The 22,805-nt window shown below is 41.7% G+C and overlaps 1 protein-coding gene across 11 annotated transcripts in view; it reads right to left on the reverse strand.

Annotated features, from left to right (window-relative positions):
* The window catches only part of Fhit (fragile histidine triad diadenosine triphosphatase), a 1,472,699-nt gene that overhangs the window by 791,866 nt on the left and 658,028 nt on the right, over positions 1–22,805 (reverse strand). The window contains exon 1 of one of the 11 annotated variants that reach the window (XM_021230836.2): positions 22,199–22,423. The exons of the other annotated variants lie outside the window; for them this stretch is intronic. Coding sequence (XP_021086495.1) covers positions 22,199–22,303 — 105 coding nt within the window. The 5' untranslated portion in view covers positions 22,304–22,423. Of the gene's footprint in view, positions 1–22,198; positions 22,424–22,805 lie in introns of those variants that run through there. 11 annotated transcript variants of the gene reach the window in all.

Here is a 22,805-nt window from a genome sequence, read left to right on the forward strand (position 1 = left end):
AACTACAGACCAGTATCCCTCATGAAAATTAATGCAAAAATACTCAATAAAATACTAGCAAATCAGATCAAAGAACACATCAGAGAAATCATCTACCATGATCAAGTAGGCTTCATCCCAGGGATGCAGGGATGGTTCAATATATGAAAATCCATCAATGTAATCCACCATATGAACCATATGAACAGACTGAAAATGAACAACCACATGATCATGTCACTAGATGTTGAAAAAGTCTTTGACAAAATTCAACATCCCTTCATGATAAAGGACTTGAAGATATCAGGGATGATAGTAACATACCTAAACATAATAAAAGCAATATACAACGAACTAGCAGCCAACATCAAACTAAATGGAGAGAAACTCAATATGATTCCTCTAAAATCAGGAACAAGACAAGGCTGTTCACTCTCTCCATATCTTTTTAATATTGTTCTTGAAATTCTAGGAGAGCAATATGACAACAAAAGGAGATCAGGGGGATACAAATTGGAAAGGAAGAATCAAACTTTCACTATTTGCAGATGATATGATAGTATACATAAATGACCTGGAGAATTGTACATGGGAATTCCTAAAGTTGGTAAACACCTTAGCAAAGTGGCAGGATACAAGTTTAACTCAAAAAACTCAGTAGTCCTACTATATATAGACAATAAATGGGCTGAGAAAGAAATCAGAGAAACATCACCCTTTAAAATAGCCACAAACAACATAAGATATCTTGGCATAATGCTAACCAAACAAGTGAAAGTCCTATATAACAAGAACACTGAGTCTTTAAAGAAAGAAATTAAAGAAGACTCCAAAAAATGGAAAGATCTCCCATGCTCTTGCATAGATAGGATCTACATAGTCAAAATGGCAATCTTGCCAAAAGCAATTTACAGATTCAATGCAATCCCCATCAAAATCCCATCACAACTGTGCACATAACTTGAAAGAACAATACTCAACTTTATATAGAAAAACAACAGACCTAGGAGAGCAAAAACAACCCTGTAAAATAAAGAAACTTCCAGAGGCATCACCATCCCTGGCTTCAAGGTCTATTATAGAGCCATAGACCTGAAAACAGCTTGGTATTGGCACAAAAACAGACAGGTAGGCCAATGGAATCATATTGAAAACCCTGTTATTAACCCACACCTCTATGAACACCTGATTTTTGGCAATGGAAAAAAAGTATCTTCAACAAATAGTGCTGGCATAACTGGATGCTGTCATATAAAAGACTGCAGAAGGATCCATATGTAGCACCATATACAAAACTTAAGTCGAAATGGATCAAAGACATCAACATAAATGCAGCCACACTCTGCCTCTTAGAAGAGAAAGTGGGAGGTGCCCTTGAACAAATTGTTACAGGAGACGGCTTCCTGAACATAACTCCAGTAGCACAGAGGCTGAGATCGACAATTAATAAATGGTACCTCCTGAAACTGAGAAGCTTCTGTAAGACAAAGGACACAGTCAACAAGAAAGAACGACACCCCAAAGAATGGGAAAAGATATTCACCAACCCCACATCTGACAGAAGGTTGACTTCCAAAATGTGTAAAGAACTCAAGAAGCTAGTCTCTAAAACACCAAAGGTGGGGTACAAAACTAGAGAATCTAAAATGGCTGAAAGACACTTAAGAAAGTGTTCAATACCCTTAGCCATCAGGGAAATACAAATCAAAACAACTCTGAGATATCATCTTGCTCCTGTCAGAATGATTAAAATCAAAAACACCATTGGCAACTTATGCTGGAGAGGATGTGGAAAAAGGGGAACACCCCTCCACTCTTTGTGGGAATGCAAACTGGTACAGCCGCTTTGGAAATCAGTAAGGCAGTTCCTCAGGAAACTTGAGAATTAGTGTACCACTCTTATGCATATACCCAAAAGATGCACATTCATACAGCAAGGACATCTGTTCAACTATGTTCATAGCAGCATTATTTGTAATATTCAGAACCTGGAAGCAACCTAGATGCCCCTCAACTGAAGAATGGATAAAGAAAATGTGGTACACATAAAAATGGAGGACTACTCGCCAATGGAATCTTGAAATTCTCGGGCAAATGGATGGAACTAGAAGAAAACATCCTGAGTGAGGTAACCAGGTCACAAAAAGAGAAACATGGTATGTACTCACTCATATAAGAATTTTAGACATAGAGCAAAGAATTACCAGCCTACAATCCACACCACCAGAGAAGTTAGGTAACAAGGGGAACCCTAAGAAAGACATACATGGTCCCCCAGAGAATGGGAAAGAGACAAGATCTCTTGAGCTAATTGGAAGCATGGGGGGAGGGCTGAGTTAGGAGAAAGAGAAGGGGAGAAAAGGAGGGGAGCGGAGGACATGTGGGAGCAGGAAGATTGAGTCAGGAGAAGAATAGAGGAGAGCAAGAAAAGAGATAACATAATAGAGGGAGCCATTATAGTTTTAAAGAGAAATCTGGCACTAGGCAAATGTTCAGAGATTTATAAGGAAAACACCAACTAACAATCTAAGCAATACTGGAGAGGCTACCTTAAATGTGCTTCCCCGATAATGAGATTGATGACTACCATATATGCCATCCTAGAGCCTTCATCCAGTAGCTGATAGAAGCAGAATCAGACACCCACAGCTAAAAATTGAGCTGAACTCCTGGAATCCGGTTGCAGAGAGGGAGGAATGATGAGCAAAGTGATTAAGACCCAGCTGGAGAAACTCATAAAAACAGCTGACCTGAACAAGGGAGAGCTTATGAACCCCAGACTGATAGCTGGGACACCAGCACAAGACTGATCCAGAACGTGGGTGTCATTTAGGAGGCCTGGTCAATCTATGGAGCCTCTGGTAGTGGATAAGTATTTATCTCTAGTGTATGAATGGACTCTGGGATTCCCATTTCCCACAGAGGGATACTCTCCTAGCCTAGACACAAGGGTGAGGGCCTAGGCCCTGCTCGAAATGATATGACAGACTTTGAAAATCCCCCATGGAAGGCCATACCCTCCCTGGGGGGCAGAGGAAGAGGGGAGGGAGAGGGAACTGGGATTAACATGTAAAACAAGCTTGTTTCTAATTTAAAATAATTTTTTAAAAAAGAATTGCAGAAAGGATAGTCTGTCTGAAGGGATTTTGTTTTTCAAAAGCCCTCCTGTAATGTTAATCAAGGATCTCAGGATCCAGTAACAAACTTTCCTCTCAGAGGAGAGCACCTGTAAAGCATATTGTCTTCCACAGGCAGACTCATCTAATGATAAATACAGAGTCAACAGATGACATGTATGCTCCATTTGACTCCCAGACCTTGACGATGAAATACAGTACTGTTTATGCAAAAGTGTATACTATTCAGTTTTACTATGCTAAACTAAATACAAAGTGAAACACTACAATATGTATACTGAAGTCCTTTTAAAAAAATGTATTTAGATGATTATCTCTGGGAATGCCAGATGCTTGACCAAAAGTGTCAATTTCTAAACTGAAGGCCTAAGCAGGGTGTAACCCTGTCTCTCATGGAGGCTGAGATTCATCTCAACAAGAAAGATAACCCAAACATGTGTGCCTGTAGACTGATAGCAGAAAGAATACCACAGTTATGCTTGTAGAACACTACTCTAGGAAGAGCATTGAGGTGAAAATATCACTCATGTTATTCTCTCATCTGCGCAATCACATGTGATATGAAGTATGAGAACCCTTCTTCTGGCTTGCTATTTACTCATCTTGTAGCTGAAACCACACTAGCATCTTTATTCAATGCATGAGTCTCTCTCATGGATTAAGAGATACTGGGGTCTTACTTTTCTTTACATCTTAAAAAAAATTTAAAACTAAGAAATACTAAAGCATAAGTACATACATTTTATCGTAGTGAAAATCAACACTGATAAAAACAAATTTTATACACAAATTAATATGATAAGGTCATTATCTCTGCACATAGGAAAGATTATTTTACCAATTCTTCGCCTATGTGGACTTTCTGCATGTATTTTTATGACTGACAAAGCAAGACATGTAGGGCTAATTATAGTGTCAAGTACAGCTATGTGTTACTTGTAATGTATAGGCTGTCTTCTATGGAGTTCTACCATACTCGGTGATTTCTAATTGTATTATACATACGATAATTACATGATTGATAAATTTCCTACTTAACAATGTACCACAGGCAGGTCATACAACCTTGTGAAGGGAAAGGTTTAAAACTATTCAATGAAACCACCCCTTTAACTCACCTCTATGATAAATGGAATGCCCAATGAGAAACAAGGTGTGCATCTAAGACTTTGACCCTAAAGCCAACACAGACCCCCCTACCCACTGAGGTTTTCTAGACTCTGATAAGATGTTGGTTAAATAAAATCACAAGAATCAAACTCTAGCCTCTGAGTTTTATCCTCATTGAAATCATCATGGGCAGAACCTATTTCTACAGCAACAATCAAGAAAGGTTCTCATTCAAGGGTCTTGAAATTGAGCTTCATTTCAACAAGCTTCTATAGTAAAACATGAACTTGAATGCAGTCGAATTTTAGTCGGTCTTCTACCATAATAAATTTACAATGCATCGACAGCTGGGCATCCTCATGAAGAGTCTATTTCCTTCTCTATCTCACCAATGTCTTCCAATTTCCATGCAGATTGACAAACAGTATTTTCCTAGCACTATGGAAACAATAATGGCAGGCAGTCTCTCTCTCTCTCTCTCTCTCTCTCTCTCTCTCTCTCTCTCTCTCTCTCTCTCTCTCTCTCTCTCTCTCTCTCTCTCTGTGTGTGTGTGTGTGTGTTTCTCTCTCTGTCTCCCTCCCTCTTTCCCTCCCTCCTTTTTCTCCCTCTCCCTCATTCCATCCTTCTACCTCTCTCTGTCCCTCCTACCTCTCCCCCATCTCTCTTTCATTTCTTCACCCTCTAACTATGATAGGCACTCATCAGGGGATCTCCATTCCTACTCATCTTATTTCTCTTTCACTCTATCCCTCCCCATTTAAATTCAGAAAACTTTTAATTACTAGATTACTCTGATAAGCAATAATGAGGCTCAGGCTGCCTACCAATGGGCATCATCAAACACTAATGAGCTAGCAGACTGAGACCCACCCCTGAATCCCATCAAGTGATCCCATTGTTCAGGCCAGGTGGGATGCTTCTGTCTACAGGCATGCTTCTGTAGGACAGCTGGAGTTTGCAGGGTGGTTATTATGCATTCACTCCTGTCTCAGGCTTCACACTGACTCAGACAGCTTTCCTGTGTGGTCCTCCTCATTTACACACTGGTGATTACCTCCCCCATAATAATGTCTCACTGTTTCACTCTGTTTCCTTCTTCTTTGTCCTTATCTTTGCTTTTAAAAGGGCTTCTGGAACCAAAACTTCTCAAAAGGAACACTACTAATTGGTCATTATCTTATTTCTACTTTTGATCTCTTCCAGACCTTCAAAGAAAATAGGCCCCATTTGGGTGATCTGTGGGTATACAGGCCTTTCTTGGTACTCCCAGTGGTCAGCTTGTTGCCTCAACATAGGAGATGTTAGACAAATACTGATTGTCATCTATAGTTTCTGAGCACCTAGGGGAGACAGAAAATGTGCCTCCTTCCCCATAGGAAGCATTGATGAAGTTATCTCTACAGTTAACATGGAGTTAACTGGGGAAAATGTGACCAAGTCCACTCCATCCCTTCCCAGACTTCCTAACCTTTCTTTCTTTCTTTTTTTATTTTTTATTACATTGTTTTAGAAAAGAACTTGCTTCACGTATCAATCCCAGCTCCCTCTCCCTCCCCTCCTCCCGCACCCCCCCACAACCCCCCCCCCAGCCTGCCACCCTATCCCCACTCCCTTCCACATAGAGGATATCTAGAGTCTGTCATTTCATTCAGGACAGGGTCCTAACTTTCTTAATAGCAAGAGAACTACTACCAACAACTGGTACTGTCTGCACATTGCCATGTGCCTGGGCCTATACAGAGCACTTGACCTACATTAGCTTGTGTCAACTCTCAGTCTATACAGTCCATATAGAGTCGAGCAAAACCCAGAGAAGTGAAGCATCTCTGTTCAACTAAGAGCTCCACAGTAAGCAATGTGGCCACACGTACTGTTTTAAGAATGGTAGGGAGGCATGAGGGCCCAGCTAGACAACGGGCTGAAGGGGAAAGACAATGGCAACAGAGTTTAAGGGCTTGTGTCTCCTTAGCTATTTCCTCCTAGCCACAAAGATCACCACACTGGACAAATATGAAGGTGCAAAAAAACATTACTGAAAACAGTACATAGGATCAGCATTTATACATGATTCTGACAAGATTACCTCCCACTAAATGTAGAGGACATCAGCCATGATATGGAAACAGCTAGAAGAATATGAAGTAACTTAAGATAATTCAATTTAATGTAAACTATTACTTCCTACAGGTAGGTGACCATAGAGAATGACATGGTGACACAAGAAAAGAACAACAGCCACAAACAAGCAAAGCCACAAGACACGGTGTCATGTAAGCTGTTTTTCAAGTGCTCAGCTGGCTGTGCTCACAGACTGTATCTGCTTTCACATGGCAGAGTCCATGGTGTAGCCACACCGGGCCTCACTGTGTCAAATGGGCAGGCCAAGTGCCCAGCAAGCTCTTCTTAGCTCTCTCATGACATCAGAGGAACTAGGCAGCTGGGATCTAGTCTACTCTAAGGGTGGATTGTAACTGTCACTGTTAAGTAGGTTGAGAAGTATAACATCATGATAAAGAAGACAACAAGCTGTCACTAGTTAAGTATATATGTACTGCCAAGAAATAAGTTTGAGGGAAATGATGAAAAATCTCCCAACATTGAAACTCTTGAGCTCTGCTGTCTTGAAGTTACTTGTTTTAAAAAACTTTTTCAAATATGCTTGCTCTTGATAACTAATACAGTTGACTCTTGATTCATTGACAAATTCAAAGACGGATCATTGCTACTCAAAACAGCAACAAAGAAAAATCGCTTTAACATTTCTCTTGAAAAGTTTTAAGCCAGTTCGAAGTGACTATGTTTAGACGACCCTTATTCTGAGAGCCTGGCTGGAACAGGGCTTTGTGGGCACAACCTAACTCCCTCCTTTTTCCTTGCCTTTGTGTGTCATGGCACAAACTCTGAACAGCAATCCTGGGCACGCAGGTGTGTGCACACCAGCCCCTGCCCCACGCCACTCTCTCAGCCATTCTCGGTCATCTCTCTGATACAGACCAGCAGCCACAGGAAGCTGCTTCATACCAAGCTGCCGCCAGTTCCTGCCAGGCTTCTTAAAATTCAAGGTAGTGCTGTTTAGTACTTCTACCACAGAGCTCAGGAAAAACATATATTCCCTTCTAAATACAGATTCCCAGGCATGCAAATCTCCACTTAAGAAAGTAGAAGTCATTTGGTAAGCTTCCTGCTTGGGTTCCAGGAGGGCACATATATGGCATGAACTCAGTGACTTTCACCTCCCACAACCTTGTCTAATTGACTGCAGCATATCTTCCAGCAAGACCTTACCAGGAGCCTTGCATATGCCAATTACCAGTCAACTGGTGATGCTATCTTTCAGGACAGACAGTAAGAAACCAACGTCATAATAAACCTAGGTTGCTTCCAGGCTAAGAGGTGGGCTGGCCTATCAGTTAGAGTCCTAACCAGGCTTAAGACTAAGAGAAAGCCTCAGAAAATTTCCATTATGGTTTATAACAGATAATTTAAAGAAAATGGAGGAAAGAGGGGAGGGGGGAGGGAAATAGCAGGGGGGGAGGGACGGAGATGAAAGGGGAGAGAGAAAAGCTGGTCTTCTTGACACTCCACTGGAGCAGAGCTGAGAAGATCTCTGCTAAACTGACAGGTAGGGAGGGCTAGGAGCAAAGGTCCCTCCCTGCATGCTTCACGCTGAGAACCTTCAGCAAAAGCCAGGGGACTTTACTCTGAAACCTGGCCTGAAGAATACTTCTAATCAAGGGGGCAGTTCTAATCAAGAACTGCAGTGTTCTCGGGGGTGGGAATTTGCTTTGAGCAATAGGCTGGATCGGACCCAGAAACTGACCTGGCACTTGCTTACTCATACAAGGGGCATACAAGATGGGGTATGCACCTGTTCCTCCACAGGGGACGAATGCCACCCTTATCCCCCCAAAAGTCAGCATAGAGGCATCTAAGCACTTGTGCCCATGTAAGCGAGGACACAGTTATTCCCCTCCCTACGAGGGACTACATAAGGGCAGGACTGGTAACTGCCCTCCATTGCCATAACGTGCTGAACAAAGAAGTCAGCTCCCTGCACACAGACTTGGAAACCTAGTGCTGTTCTCTTTGAGACAGACCTTGTTTAGTTCCTATTTTCAAGTTCATCAACCAGGTTTGCCCTTCCCATCCTTTCACCACCACTTTTTTGTTTGTTACTCAGCTTTCCCAAAGAAAACAGGTTAGCTTGGAGTCAGGCCTCTGGCCTCCTGCATGTTGGGACTTTTTTAGTTAGGTTGCATTCACTTGCCCCTTTCTCTGTTCATTCTATCTTTAACTGCTGTATCTCTCCCTTCCTCTGTATTGCCACCTCTTCAATTGACTTCTTCTATTTTTGATCCCTCGCTCTGATTTTAACACTTAGTTTTCCTCTGTTTATTTCCTTGCCATTCCTACTCTCAGTTATAAACATCAACACACACCATGCAGTGCTTTCCCCGTACTCCACAAAACGAGCGGATTGAAGTGGCAGTATATTAAGCTGACTGCACTGTATCCTCATTGTGGCCATACCCACTGGTCATAGTGTACTCCTCCTGGAGTGCTGTCCTCTCTCTGGAGACTGACAAGGTACTCTAAGGGCTCAGCTACTGGGATATACCTCTAGAGCTGCAGAATGAAACAACACCCCACCCACACTCAGTACACACATGTGAACACTGAAAATGTCTCCACTGAAAGAACATAAGTGATTTTTTAATCCAATCAGAGACCTAATTCCATCTGTGCAAATCTCAACACAGAAACACAAAAATCCTGAGACATCAAGGTAATGTGACTCCTCCAAAGTTTACCAATCCCACAGTGATGGATTTCAATGAGTGTAGATGAGAAACATGAAACATCATAGTAATGTGACTCCTCCAAAGATGACCAATTCACAGAAATGTATTCCAGTGAGAGTAGATGAGAGGAAATCCCAAAGAACTCAAAACAACAGTTGTAAAAATGTTTAACAAAATCAAAAAGGACAGGAATAAACTCTGTAATGAATACAAAGTGTAGACAAATTGCCAAATGAAATAAAGATATCAAAACAGAATACAAAAAAGAAATTCAATAATGAAAAAGAAATATTGAAAAATTCAAATTAATATTTGGAAATGAAGAGTAAGTCAAATTGTCAAAGCACCTTGGGAAGTTTCACCCATTGATCAAACAAAAGACAGAGTAGCAGGGCTTGAAGACTATATAGATGAACTTGAACATTTGGACACTAGCAAGACCAAATGAAGAATTTAGGGATGAAACATGTAAGATCTGAGTGACACCAGTAGAAGACCAAATAGAAGAATCATGGACCTAGAAGAAGCAAATGCTGTTCAAATTAAAGACATAGGAAATAAACAATATTCCAAGTCTAAGAAAGAGATGGTCACCTAGATACCACAGACATTAAAGAAAAAAGCTAAATAAACAAGACTCAAAGAAAACTTTCCAATGACATATTATCATTAAAGGAATAAATATATAGAAACCCCCAAAAAGAATATTAAAATTTATCAGAAATAACTGCCAGTTTCTCAAGAGAAATCCTATGAGCCAAGAGGACACAAAATTTTGAATTCCATGGTCTGAATGGCAGTTGATTGTCATTTCGAATTATCCATCACAGCCACGCTTCAGAACTGAAAGAGAAAGAAAAACTCTTCACAATAAACACAAAAGAAAGGAACTAATGACTTAAGTCTACACTACAGATCATAACTTAAGGACGAGCAGGGCACTTCCATAAGGCCATGGGAAAGAATACACCAGGCTAGAACATCAAACAAGCAAAGTTAGGAATACAGTAAACATTACAAAACAACAAAAGGAAAGGAAGTAATGTATACATTTCATAATCACTTGAAAGACAAACTACCTCCATTTATTTAAAAAGTGCAATAGACGTGATACCAAAGGAAAGGAAGTAGTCAAAGAATCTCTATCTGCAGCACCAGAACACTAGGAAAAGCTTGGTCACAAGGGTTTCCAAAATGAATAAATGCTTCGGGATAAACCTGAACAAAGAAGTAAAGATCTCAGCCTGGTAGTTGTGGCACATGCCTTCAATCCCAGCACTCAGGAAGAAGAGGAAGGCAGATCTCTGAGTTTGGGGCCAATCTGGTCCACACAGGTAGTTCCAGGACAGTCAGGGTTACACAGAAAGACCCTGTCTTGAGAAAACAAACCAAAAAAAAAAAATGAGGAAGAAGAGGAGGAGGTGGTGGAAGGAAAGAGAAGGAGGAAGAGAAAGAGGAGGAAGAAGGAAGAAGGAGAAGAGGAAGATCTCTACAACGTTAGTTTTAAAACATGGAGGAAACTGAAGAGGACCTTAGAAAGTTGAAAGACCTCCTCTGGTCATAGAGGGGCAGAATAGTTGAAAACGTCTGTATTACCAAAAGTGTTCTAAAGAATCATTTCAGTTTCCATTAAAATTTCAGTTTTATTTGACAGAGAAATAGAAAAAGAATGCCAAAATTTCATGCAGAAGCACAAAAGAGCCCAGAGAGCCAACACAATCCTAAGCAAAACAAATACAGGTGAAATTATACAAGAGAGCTATAGTAACTAAAACAATGTGGTAATGGCACACAGACATACATGGAAATTATTAGGATACAATAACGGACCCACAATTAAACCTACACAGCTACAGCCACTTGACTTTTGAAAGAATGTGAAAACACATACTGGAGAAAAGCCAGCATCCTCAACAGTTACATGGAAACTGGACCTCCACATGCAGAAGAATAGAAAGGGATCCCAATCTCTCTCAGACTCACTTTAGAGCAATGAGATTATGTCATTCACTGGAAGGTTTATGCAAATGGAGACTACAATATATAGAGATGTAGTTTTATGACAGAAAAGCAGAATGAAGACTGGGAAAGGAAGGAGAAGCATGGAAAAGAGACACAGGTGGGAATTTCAGAATATGGGAGTGAATATGGCTGAATACATCGTATACTTGAAAGAGATCATCGCTAGGAAACACGGCCCTATGCATTATGAGTATACACCAATTTAACAAAAGATCTAGTCTTCATCCCTGGCTCAGGCTTTAAAATAATAACTCATGGGCACTGTTCACAGCAGCCCTAAGATGGCTGCACCCATTTCAGAGGAAGATGTGATTATGTATGCATCTGCCAGCACCTGGACCTTTTGGTGAGGAGCATGAATAATAAGCTCACAAAATTGAAATACTGCATTCTGTGGTAATCCCAACTAATCATCTTGCTAATAAATATCTAAAGACCACATTTTTCTCTGGGCTTCCAGCTTCCAAAGGAACATTTTGATTGTGACATAATTTTTAAATTAGTGGGTTTATTCATAGTTTTATATTAGTAAATGTCAAGCTTATTACTAATGAGCAAACTCTGTAAATCCACAGTAATGTTAATTTTTAACAGTACAAGACATTAATATGAGGAGAAATAAGGAGATAATTAAAAATTTTCTTAGGGGTATTTACTCCTATAAAATTTTGTGCAAAGCAAGAAAATGTGAAGTCACTTTGGAGCATGCATTTAGAAAGGGTGACAAATCTGTGTTACTGCAAGGGGGAAGGGCGAGCATTTCCTTACAGATACCTTCCCTCACAATGCCTCTCTCTGTCCATTGCTATTGAAATTTTCCTGCTGCCCTTTGATTTGCTAAAATGCACATTTCCAGCAAATTTTCATTTCATAAGGATTTGTTGCCTCCTTATTGATGTTGTCACTCTAATCACTGGGGCAATTGCTTTTACTTGAGATGCCAATATTCAGCTCTTCCAAAGCTATGCTGCAAAAGTTCTCTTCCCTAGCCAGGGTTTGCTAACACTGACCTTACTTTCCCTATTAACCTAATGAGTGGTAGCATATGTATCTGTGCTATTTAACCTCCCAGCTCTAAAATATGAGAAGCATATACTTTATGTGGAGACTTATGACACTTCCCTATAAAGCCATCCCACAAACACTCTCAAGCAAATACAGTTGTTTTTCAAACCTTCCTAAAGCTTAAGTCTATTTGCTATGATGCTGGAGGCTTCCTATGTTGGTGGCCATGGAAACCACCTATCTTATGATGGCAAAAGGTCTTTTCCACATTTTTCCTGGAAGCTTTCCAGGTTGCTGGGGACCAGATAGTTCCCTATGTTTTAGGAAGTCAAGTACAGATACTTTGAGTGATAGCTCCCAAAAGTTCCAGATCACAGTTAATATTCTAAAAGTATAACATGGTTTGCTCTGATAGGGAAACTGCATAGTTTTAAGTGCTTAAGCAACCCACTGTGCCAACAACGATAGTATTGATTTGGAGTCACTGTCTTCCCTCATCATGGCTAGCAATATAATTTGTCATACAAGAATGAGATCTTACCCCCACGAATGATGGTCTGAACCAATTAGCATGACACAGGAAGGTGTGTAAGTGGCCATTCTACTCCCTACCGCACCCATTTCCCATAGACAATTTATACAGCCTGCATACAAACGTACACATTTGATTCTCCACCTTGTATAGATGGTGATCTCCTTGGAGGCAGGGAAGGCTGTCCAAAGTTCAAGTTGCCTGTCATCCTTCCCCCAAACTCAGACCTAAGCAGTGCATGGAAGCCAAAACAGCTTTGAATGACTGAGCAGTTCCCATTCAGCTCTGAGAATCTACAGGTAAACACAAACTTGGCTCATGCTAGAACCGAAGTGGATTTTCCTGCTCCTTCACCACCAAGAGGCCAGGTTCACAGAATGAGTCTACAGGAAGAATCACGTGGGCCTTGCCTGGCCTGCTCACCATGAAGAGTCTAAGATGTGCACCATTCACGGCACAGGCAGGTAGGAAAGAGAGGAAGGTGACCCCTCTCCGACCTTAGGTTCTAAGCTTCCCATCACAAACATATCTGCCTTGGCTCAGGTAGTCTCCAGGCAGGGTAGGGAACATTCATCCTGACACAGCATGTGTGGTGGCAAGGCACAGATAGAGGGAAGATGGAAATAAGGGCCACAGACATAGGCTACAGAGAGTTCCTATCCTCAAGGGAAAACAAGCTTGTCACTGCCCTCACACCTATAGCCACTAGCACAGATAAATTCAAAGTGAATTCACTCCCTGACCCTTCCCATGCCCCTGTTGCTAGTACTTAAGTTCTGTTGGAAGTACCTTGGAAGGGCCTGTGGGAACAACAGACCTTGGCCGGAGGCCCACTTCCCCATCAGCCTGGGAGCAGGCAGCTGTAGCAGAGAAAACATGTTTACTAAAAACAATCCAGTGCCCATAAGAAATGTTTACCGGAGCAATAAGTTCCTGATTAAGGGCTCACTCATGGGAACACCCTGACTTTGATCTTTCCGATGGCTAGCTGCCTCTTCCTGACACCACCACCACATAATGTACCCAATCATGTTTACTTCCCAGTCCTCCCAAGTCCATTCCCACCCGTGTTACCTTTCTGAAAACTAAAAAAGAAAAAAAAGAAGAAAAAGAAAGTCCAATTTGTGTTGCCCATATATTCAATGGAGCATGGTCAAACTCCCAGTTCCTTAAAGAAAACTGAGTCCTTCCCCACCCCACCCCTGCTGGAAGCCATCAACTGTGAAGAGCTACACTTCAGCATCTCTATCACAATTTTTAAGAGTTCTCTTCAGTGGCTCCTGTCTAGACCGTTTCTATGTCTCTCATTCCCCACTGTGAGCCTGCAGCCATTAATACCACTGTTAAAGAAGCTTCCCTGGCCTTCAAAGTCAGCAGCAGATATGGATGTCCATATGGTTTCTGGGTGCAGCACGGGCCACAGACATCAACCAGGCTTCCAGTAGCAGCACAGATCATAGGCATCCCCAAGGCCTTCAGTGGTAACAGGGGCCATGGACATTAACATGGTCGGATGGCAGCAGCCCAGACCACACACATGAACATGTAAGCCAAACTTCTATTTATCTATTCATTCAAAGTACCTGAACACAGACTGTGGTATGTGTGTGTGTGTGTGTGTGTGTGTGTGTGTGTGTGTGTGTTTGTGTGCAAGTATGTATATGTATATATATGTATATGTGGAAACAGGATAATTTTGAGTGTTCCTTAGGTACCATGCAACTATTATTTATTTACTTACTTACTTATTGAGATAGGGTTTCTCACTGACTCAGAATTCATTAGAGGTCCCAATTCAAACCCCTGCCCAACACTTCACCAACTGAGTCATCTCTCCCCAGCCCTAAGAGAAATTCTTATTAGTCATATTAATTTATTCTCTCTCCCTCCTTTTTTTGCCACGATTAAGATAGTTACAGCCAAGTCATAAAAGCTCAAATCCCTGTAAGTTGACATTGATAGAGTAAAGGATTGTCAAAGAATGTTTGATCCATTTTTTTTCTCTAGCCTCAGGTGAACAGGAAAAAAAATGTCAACCCCTATCAAGGATGTTGAAATGACCAAATCTACAATAGCCATTTGGACAGAGTACAGGTGAATAGTCCAATTCTTCTTGTAGAAATGGACAAAAGATCCAGACCATTATCCAAGACAACTTAAAAAGATAGCTCAGGGGCTAAAATTTGTGGTTCTGATCCCATCTGAAGAAAAATGAGGGTGAAGACAGTTACCTGGTGGCTCATTCTTTCTCAATAACACCTGTATCAGTGCTTAGCTGTGTCGGTGCACAGTTGTCTCTGACAAAATCTTTAGCACCCTCTAGACAAGAGAAAAAAAATCCTGCAAAAGTAAAATAATTTAAAAGGACTGCTATTGATGACTTAATGTCAAACCACATTCTACCTCTTATTGCCCAGAATATACAAATCTGAAAAATAAAAATTTTAAATAGAAAAGTAAGATAGTCATCCTAATTACATTTAAATAAAGTAATGTCAACAAGTTGATTATTAGAGACTTGATAACTCATGTTTAGTCTAGCACTTTCTTCTATGTGTTTACTTCAGGTGGTCATTAATTATTCAACATCACAAACCAGCCTTTTGTTAGGTGCTAAATACACTAAATAAAGGAGATGGCCCCCATTTGTGGTCAGTTTGGCTTGTGGTAACTACTCCCAGTTACTGTGTTTGACAACTACATGGTTTAAATGTTTCCCTCCACAATGATGAAGGGAAAGCAGTAACAGATAATCAGTTTCCAATCTCTGATCCCAAAGAAAAAGCAAAACAAGCTACAAGCACAGTTTCAGACAGCTAGGCAGCCTGGGCAAAAACAGATGGTGTTATGTAGTTGCACATGGCATTGGAGGCACTGGAGATTAGATGTCCAGGTAGGCTACTCAGAGAGCAAAAGGGGAAGCATGCAAGGCTAGTTGTCAGTTACAGCGGTCTGCTCATCTTCCATTCCCAGGTTTCATGAATAACTACCACTTCAGTTAAAGAACAGGATAGTTTGCCAAGTCAGAGGGATCAATATCAGACAACTGCCTCTTACTACTCAGTGAGAGAAATATGAATTCTCAGCTCCCCAATATGCAGCAATTTGATTCCTAGGTACATCGTTTACTTCTTCTTCTTTCTTTTTTTTTTTTTTCTTTTTTTTTATTGGTTTTCCGAGACAGGGTTTCTCTGTATTGTTTTGGAGGCTGTCCTGGAACTCACTCTGTAGACCAGACTGGCCTCGAACTCACAAAGATCCGCCTGCCTCTGCCTCCCGAGTGCTGGGACTAAAGGCGTGTGCCACCACTGCCTGGCTACATCGTTTACTTCTTAAGATTATGCTAAGTTCAAGCAGACCAGCTTGGCTAAGACTAAAAGTTCATTCATTCTCTTGTTTACTTCACTATTTGAGAACCAAAGAGCAAGGAAAAGGGTTGTGAGGGGATGCCTCTCTAGACCCCTTAAAGGAAAACTTAATCCAAGCTAAATTTGAATAAAAATACATAGAAATACGGCTAAATCATTTAAACTTTGCCTATATTGAAATGCTATTCTGTGGGAATGGATTAAGCAAGAAAGTTATATGACAGTTGCAGATAAGAATCTGTAAACTACAAAGAGAATGAACTACGTGGCCAATCAAGAGAGTACACAGGGAGCCAGATACCAAGGGGAAGGGTGATAGGGTATGTCCTTTTGTATGCAGTGAATATATATTTCTCTAATTGGTTGATGAATATATTCTGATTGGCTAGTAGCCAGGTAGGAAATATAGGCGGGAAGAACAGACTAGGAGAATGAATGCTGGGAAGAGAAAGGCAGAGAGAAGCCTCCAAGGAGATGCCATTGTAGTCACCAAAGCAATAACATGTCGGAGCATTACAGGTAAGCCACAGCCTCATGGCAATTCATAGTTTAGTAGAAATGGGTTAATAATTAAGAGAGAGCTAGCCAATAAGAATCCTGAGTCATCAGCTAAATTGCTTATAATTAGTATAAGCCTCTGTGTATTTTTTGGGGACTAAAGGTCTGTTGGTTCTGGTGGCAAAGAAACTCCATCTTCAGGAAGGACTTGAATCAGTAAGGTAGCAATGAGCAGAGTAGGAGGGGTCACTCCTGTAAACATTTTGAAGATCCAGTAAGCTTTTGTGATGGATGGAATTATGGAGTTGCAGTAGGGCAAGGGGGGATTCCAAGGACCAGACTGATACACTACCTACACTACCAAGCAACTTTCAGGCCCTATGGTCCATCTGGAACTGCTCTGATCCCAAATGCAAAATGAGAATTTGAAAACTACACACCTCTTTGAGTTGTCAGGTAATACCTTAATGCCTAGTTCCTACTTCTCTCTTCCTCACCATGAAATTCTTACCTGCTTTTCCTAAAAAGAAAGATATCAGAGCAATATAGTATTGATGTAAGAAAGGAGTAAAATAATACTTATTTTAAAACAAAATGAACAATAGCTAACTGGGCAGTAGTGGCACATGCCTCTAATCCCAGCATTCGGGAGGCAGAGGCAGAAAGAAGAATCAAGTGAGTTTGAGGCCAGCCTGGTCTAGAGAATGAGTTCCAGGACAGGCTCTAATGCTACACAGAGATACCCTATCTTGGAAAAAAAAAAAAAAACAGCAGTTAAACTTCTATAGGCAAGTGCAGAAAAACCTGACATTAAAAACTAGGACCCCAAGTTTCCATATTACATAGTGAAAGCTTGGCAGTGACAGTCAGAGCATCTTCAGACTTCTGCACACTTCAGAAACAGAGCCTAACTCCTGAAGCCAACTTTAAGTCTCTAGAAAGATCACTTCTAAAGAGTTCCTCAAGTATAAGGCAAGCTCATCCTCTTGACCCTGGTCTTGATTTATAGAAGGAGAAGTTATTCTGAGGTCGGCAGCCATCATCTTTACACAAGGGATGAAGCACCCTCAGAAGCATCAGCATCCCACTCTAGTTGCCTAGAGCACACTTTCAAAGACCTCCTCGTGATGGAGAACCTCTCTTTCCTTCCCAAAGGCTGCTCCTTTCTGTGTATCCTGACACCGGTAAAGCCAGGTCTCCCACCCCCACCCCCCATCCCAAGCACGGCCTCCTCCAAGCACATGTCTGTTCTGGACCTGAAACCCAAATGTGTCCCCTACTATGGCGGAACTATTTTTATGTACAATTTCTACCAAATTCAGCAGAAGGTTGACAAAGGGCAAGGCAGAATTCCAGGCAATTTTTTTTAAAGTAGAATTCTATTTTCAGGTTCTGGGATATATAACATCTAGTTGTCTCTGAGTTTATGTTAATACCAGCATTTTTCTCTTTCTGTGTGTTTCTGGGGTACCCCATAGTCACCCAAGAAAACTAATCCAGTCCCTTCCAGCATTCTAAGAAAGGACGGGAATTATTTTTTCCCAAAGGAGAATTGTATTCCAAAGTCAATTATTTTACAAATTGGATTCATGGCTTACCTAAAGGCTATGGTGAGAATCTATGGGAAAATTCAACAGTTTTCTGTCTTGAGAGTCCTGCCTATCTGGGCTATTCTCTTTTATCTGTCTGGTTTTTTTTTCTTGTTTCCTTCCTTCTTTTCTTTCCTTATTCCTCTCTCCCATCCTGCCCTCCTTCCTTTCTTTCTACATATCTATTCTTCTATCTTAATACCCATGTTTAAATCTGCATTAAAACTGTTTTTTTTTTTAAATAAACTCCAACTTTGCTTCCAAAGGAAGGAAGGAAGGACAGGGGAAGGGAGAGGACAGAGGAATCAGGAAGTGACGGTAAGAGGAGAAGAAGAGGGCAAGAGGCAGGGAACCATCACTACTTCTCTAAGTATGCATCTGTGGAGTAATGAACCTGTAGGGTTGTCTGTGTCTGTGGAGTAATATGAACCTATAGGATTATCTTTGTGTTTGATGATTACAGTTGGTTTCTAACTCTCTATCCCTATTTGCTTGGCAGAAATGCTTTGCAGTTTAGTGCCCTATATGTTTTGTTTGTTCATCTGGTCTGTCTACAGATGACAGCCCAGGCTGTCCTGGAACTTTCATTCCTCTGCCTCAGCCCCCTGTGTGCTGGGATTATAGGCATACAGCAACAGACCAGCATGCATGTTTTAAAATGCAACACCTTGAGATATAATTTGTATATGATTAGGTCACTAGCATGCAAGATTTCAGAGGGTTTTTAATATATTTGTCATATGTGCAGCCATCAACTCAAATGATTTTAGGACATTTCCACTCTTGGAGGGGGGGCTCTTTTGAGAATTTCAGAGCCCACTCTATGCCTCTCATCAATTAAATCTTAGTCTCTTGGTGGCACACAGGTACATGGAGTCTGTGATGCTCCCTAGGCACATAATTTTTGGAAGTAATACTTTGTAGGACCAAAATTAACAATGATAGGAAACACATAGAAATAAAGATATGGACATGTTTAACATAAAGATGAGTCTAAATTATCATAACCCTAAAGAGGTTTTAAGGAAAGCCATATTGAAGATGAAGATAAAGAGAAGGTTGTCCTAAAGAATTATACTTCATTTTGTCTAACGCAGGTGAAATGATCAATTTCTCATCACGAACACATGTTCAGAGTATGGAGTACTCTGAGCATATAAGATATGAACAATAGTGTTGGTGGAGGAGAAAGCAGAAGGGGTGGGAAGCGACAATTCCAGTAGTTATCAAGCTTCCTGCTCTTCTCATAAGCTCCGGGCTGGCATTCGGGATGCTAGTGATATATAGCTCCATTGTGAAATCTCTTCCCATCATGTGTATCGTGCACAGCACCATTAACTTCTGCAACACCTTGTAACCAAGCTCTTACTAGCCAGCAGGTCTCATAGCTGAGGGCCACTCAGCACAGGGACAACTCTTCGGAATCAGTAGTGATACCTTCATTGAAACAACAAAATCTACCTCAACATCCTTTACACTTGCTTTGACACAGAGAAGACAAATATTTGTTGGAATGAACCACAGTGAATTCACAATTACTGTCAAACAAGAAGGAAAAAAAAATAGGGCACTCATCCCAAAAAGCTCAGAACACTCAGTGGCTGCTGTAGCTTGCAGAAGACTGGCTGGCAAACAAGACCTGCAATTTTTCTCTGTAAGGCACATCCTGAGAAGAAACTCTGGGCACTTAATAATTCCAGTGACTAAGTGAGGGGACCACAAGCTGTTATTAAGAGCACTGAATGATGTATTACCAACATGGAGATCAAGAAAAAAATGCTATCCAGGGGGAAAAAGATTAATTAATATCAATTAATTTTCTTTTAAGAAACAGATTATGCAGAAGTCTTCAGACTTCTGAGGAGAATGTGAGAAAATTTTATAGTAGCAGATCGCCAAAGTTGTCCCCTGGGGTATGTTCAAGATGAAGAACAAAGGACAGTGGCATTTGTGTTAGTGTGTAGTCCTCGGGGTGGGAAGGAAAGAATAGCAGGCTTTAGAGGGGCTAGAGAAAGCTTATGGGCTGAAAAGAAAATTGTAATTACAACAGCGCTGTACAGTTACACAATATGCAGTACTATTAAGTACCCTCAGCCAGAAGGAGACTAGTTTTTTGAAACAGAAAATGCAGAAAGCAAGTTAACAAGAACCCCAGGTAAAGTCCATTAGAGGAAGAACTCTTTCCTTAGCCTCCCCTTCAAACACAGGATGATCATGCCTGGTGCGTTCAACCAAAACTGAATATAAGAGATTCACCATCTACCAAACTGGAGCAAGTCATTTTTTGCTCTTTGCTTTTCATTTCTAAATTGAAAGCTTAGACCAAGATAATGTTCTCCAAGTTTGCTGTGTGAGATTTAACACACATTACTTAAAGAAAACACCCATGTTCAAATAGCACTGGGAAGAAATAAGATAATCTGACTACACAGGTTTCTTATGGGACTCATGGAAGGTCTATTGTATTAAAGTCCACTTCCAACTGCAGAATTTAACCTGTGGTATTTCATTAACCAGAGATCTAACCCCCTTTCCCCTCTCTCTTTTGTGTGTTTGTGGTGGTAGTGGAGTGCACATTGTTGTTACCTGTGAAGTATAGAGCTCAGCCTCAACTGTAGCTTCTTAGGTACTAACCATCATGATTTTTGAGATACTGTCTGACCAGTATGGGGCTTGCAGAGCAGGCTTGGCTAGCTAGCCAGGAGCCCTGCGGTTCATCTGTCTCCACCTCCACAGCCTCAATATTATAACATCGCAAAATAACAACTTCACTACTAACCAGGCTAAAAATTTACAAAAAATTAAATACAAAAATCTCCAATTTCAATGCAGCCTTTCCCATCACAGAAGCAAGAAATTCCAACACAATTAACAACTACCTAAGGGCTCCTCCCCTCCCCAGCCATAAACCTGCAATTTCCTAGAAATCTCCACAGAAACCACATCTACAGGAAAAGTGCCATACTAAAGCTCTTGTGCAATACTGTGCAGTACTAGTGTGTCTAGGTTTTGATTTTTACCTTCTCAGGTTACAAGCTCAGCGAATGCTCCTCCAGAGCTACCCTGTAATCTCACCAAAGTAAAGAGAAAAGGTGTTACTGAATTTTTTAGAGGTGTGTGTGTGTGTGTGTGTGTAGGTGTGTGTGTGTGTGTGCATGCATGCGTGCGTGCGTGTGTGTAGGTGTGTGTGTGTAGGTGTGTGTGTGTGCGTGCGTGTGTGTGTGAGTGTGTGTGTGCGTGTGTGCGTGCGTGTGTGTAGGTGTGTGTGCGTGCGTGCGTGCGTGTGTGTGTGCGTGCGTGCGTGCGTGTGTGTGTAGGTGTGTGTGTGCTTGTGTGTGTGTAGGTGTGTGTGTGTGCGTGTGTGTGTAGGTGTGTGTGTGCGTGTGTGTGTAGGTGTGTGTGCGTGCGTGCGTGCGTGCGTGTGTGCGTGCGTGTGTGTGTGTGTAGGTGTCCTTGGAGATCAGAAGAAGACATTGGATTGTCTGGAGCCAGGGGTTCATCACTCCCTTGATGTGGGTAAAGAAAAGTGAGCTCAGGTCCACTGCAAAAGTGTTGTATGGTCTTCAGCACTACGTCAGCTCTCCAGCCTTCAGGAAAAGGCTCTTAAGTGATGTCCTAAGATGTAACTGACCACCAAAATGACTATACTGAAATAGCTGTGATACAATGTTCAACTTCTTCTCATACTGGCTAGTCCGGAGACTCTTTTCCACACGGAAGCAACAGTTCTGTTTTGGTCTGAGGTGCGGTCCCTAAAACACTAGGTAACATCTTCTGGCTGTTGAGAGTTACAGAGCTGTGTCTCTGTCCTCACCCTTCTGACAATAGGAACCCAAGTCTCTGAGCTGCCACATTTCACTAGGAAACCACCAGGGGAAGTCTCAAGAACATCGGTGGCCATTCCCCGCATGGCGTTCTGTTTTCTCTACAAAAGTCCTCAACTTTGAACTTTGGATTTCTTTTGAGAAGCACATGCACTTTCTCTCCCAGTTTCCAGTGCAAAAAACAAAACAAAACAAAACAAAAAACAAAAAACTCAAAGCCCCATCAGGAGTAAAGAAAAGAAAGTTACAGTTGCAGAAAAGGTCTTCCTCCCACATTGGTGTCCATTCCAGCAGCCTCCAGAGTGGACTTGAACTGTGAAAACTACCGGTACCTGTGTTACCCAAGCAAAGGACTGATCCACTGGGTGCAGAGAAGGCCAAGAAGCAGAGGACAGTTCAGGCAGGCGGTTCTCGCCGTGGCTCTCAGGAAGTGACATCAAAAGGCTAGCCGCCCCAATGAAAGTCTGAGGTGGGGGTGGGGCCAGCCCACTCTCCGACCTTTCTCCCGGTCCTGCAGCGGCAAAGACGCGGCAAAGACTCACACTTCCTGATAAGCCGCTGTGTGTGCTCGCTCACGTTGTTCTGCTTCCTAACTAAACAACACGGTGCTGGCCACAAGGGAATTAAGCAGTGGAGACCTGCGGGATAGCCCCTTCCTGGCCTCCAGCTCTCAGTCAAGACACTTCACTTCCCCTCTTCTGTGAAAAACACTTCAGCAGCAGCAAGGCAGTGTAAGCTTGTGGTTTAGCTCAGCAAGTGTTAGCTCCATCCTTCCCTCCCCTATAAGTCTTTCTACTGTAGCTTGCCCCCTGATTTGGAGCAAGGCCAGGAAAAAGTCCTGTGGCTATAGGAGCTTTGAACTGGAGACTGGGGCTAATTACAGCTTTAGACCCCGCCCAGCTTACAGGTTGCAGGTCACTCCAGACAGGAGGGAGTCTG

This window comes from Mesocricetus auratus, unplaced genomic scaffold, assembly GCF_017639785.1.
Source record: "Mesocricetus auratus isolate SY011 unplaced genomic scaffold, BCM_Maur_2.0 Super-Scaffold_100006, whole genome shotgun sequence".
In the NCBI taxonomy this organism is placed as follows: domain Eukaryota; kingdom Metazoa; phylum Chordata; class Mammalia; order Rodentia; family Cricetidae; genus Mesocricetus; species Mesocricetus auratus.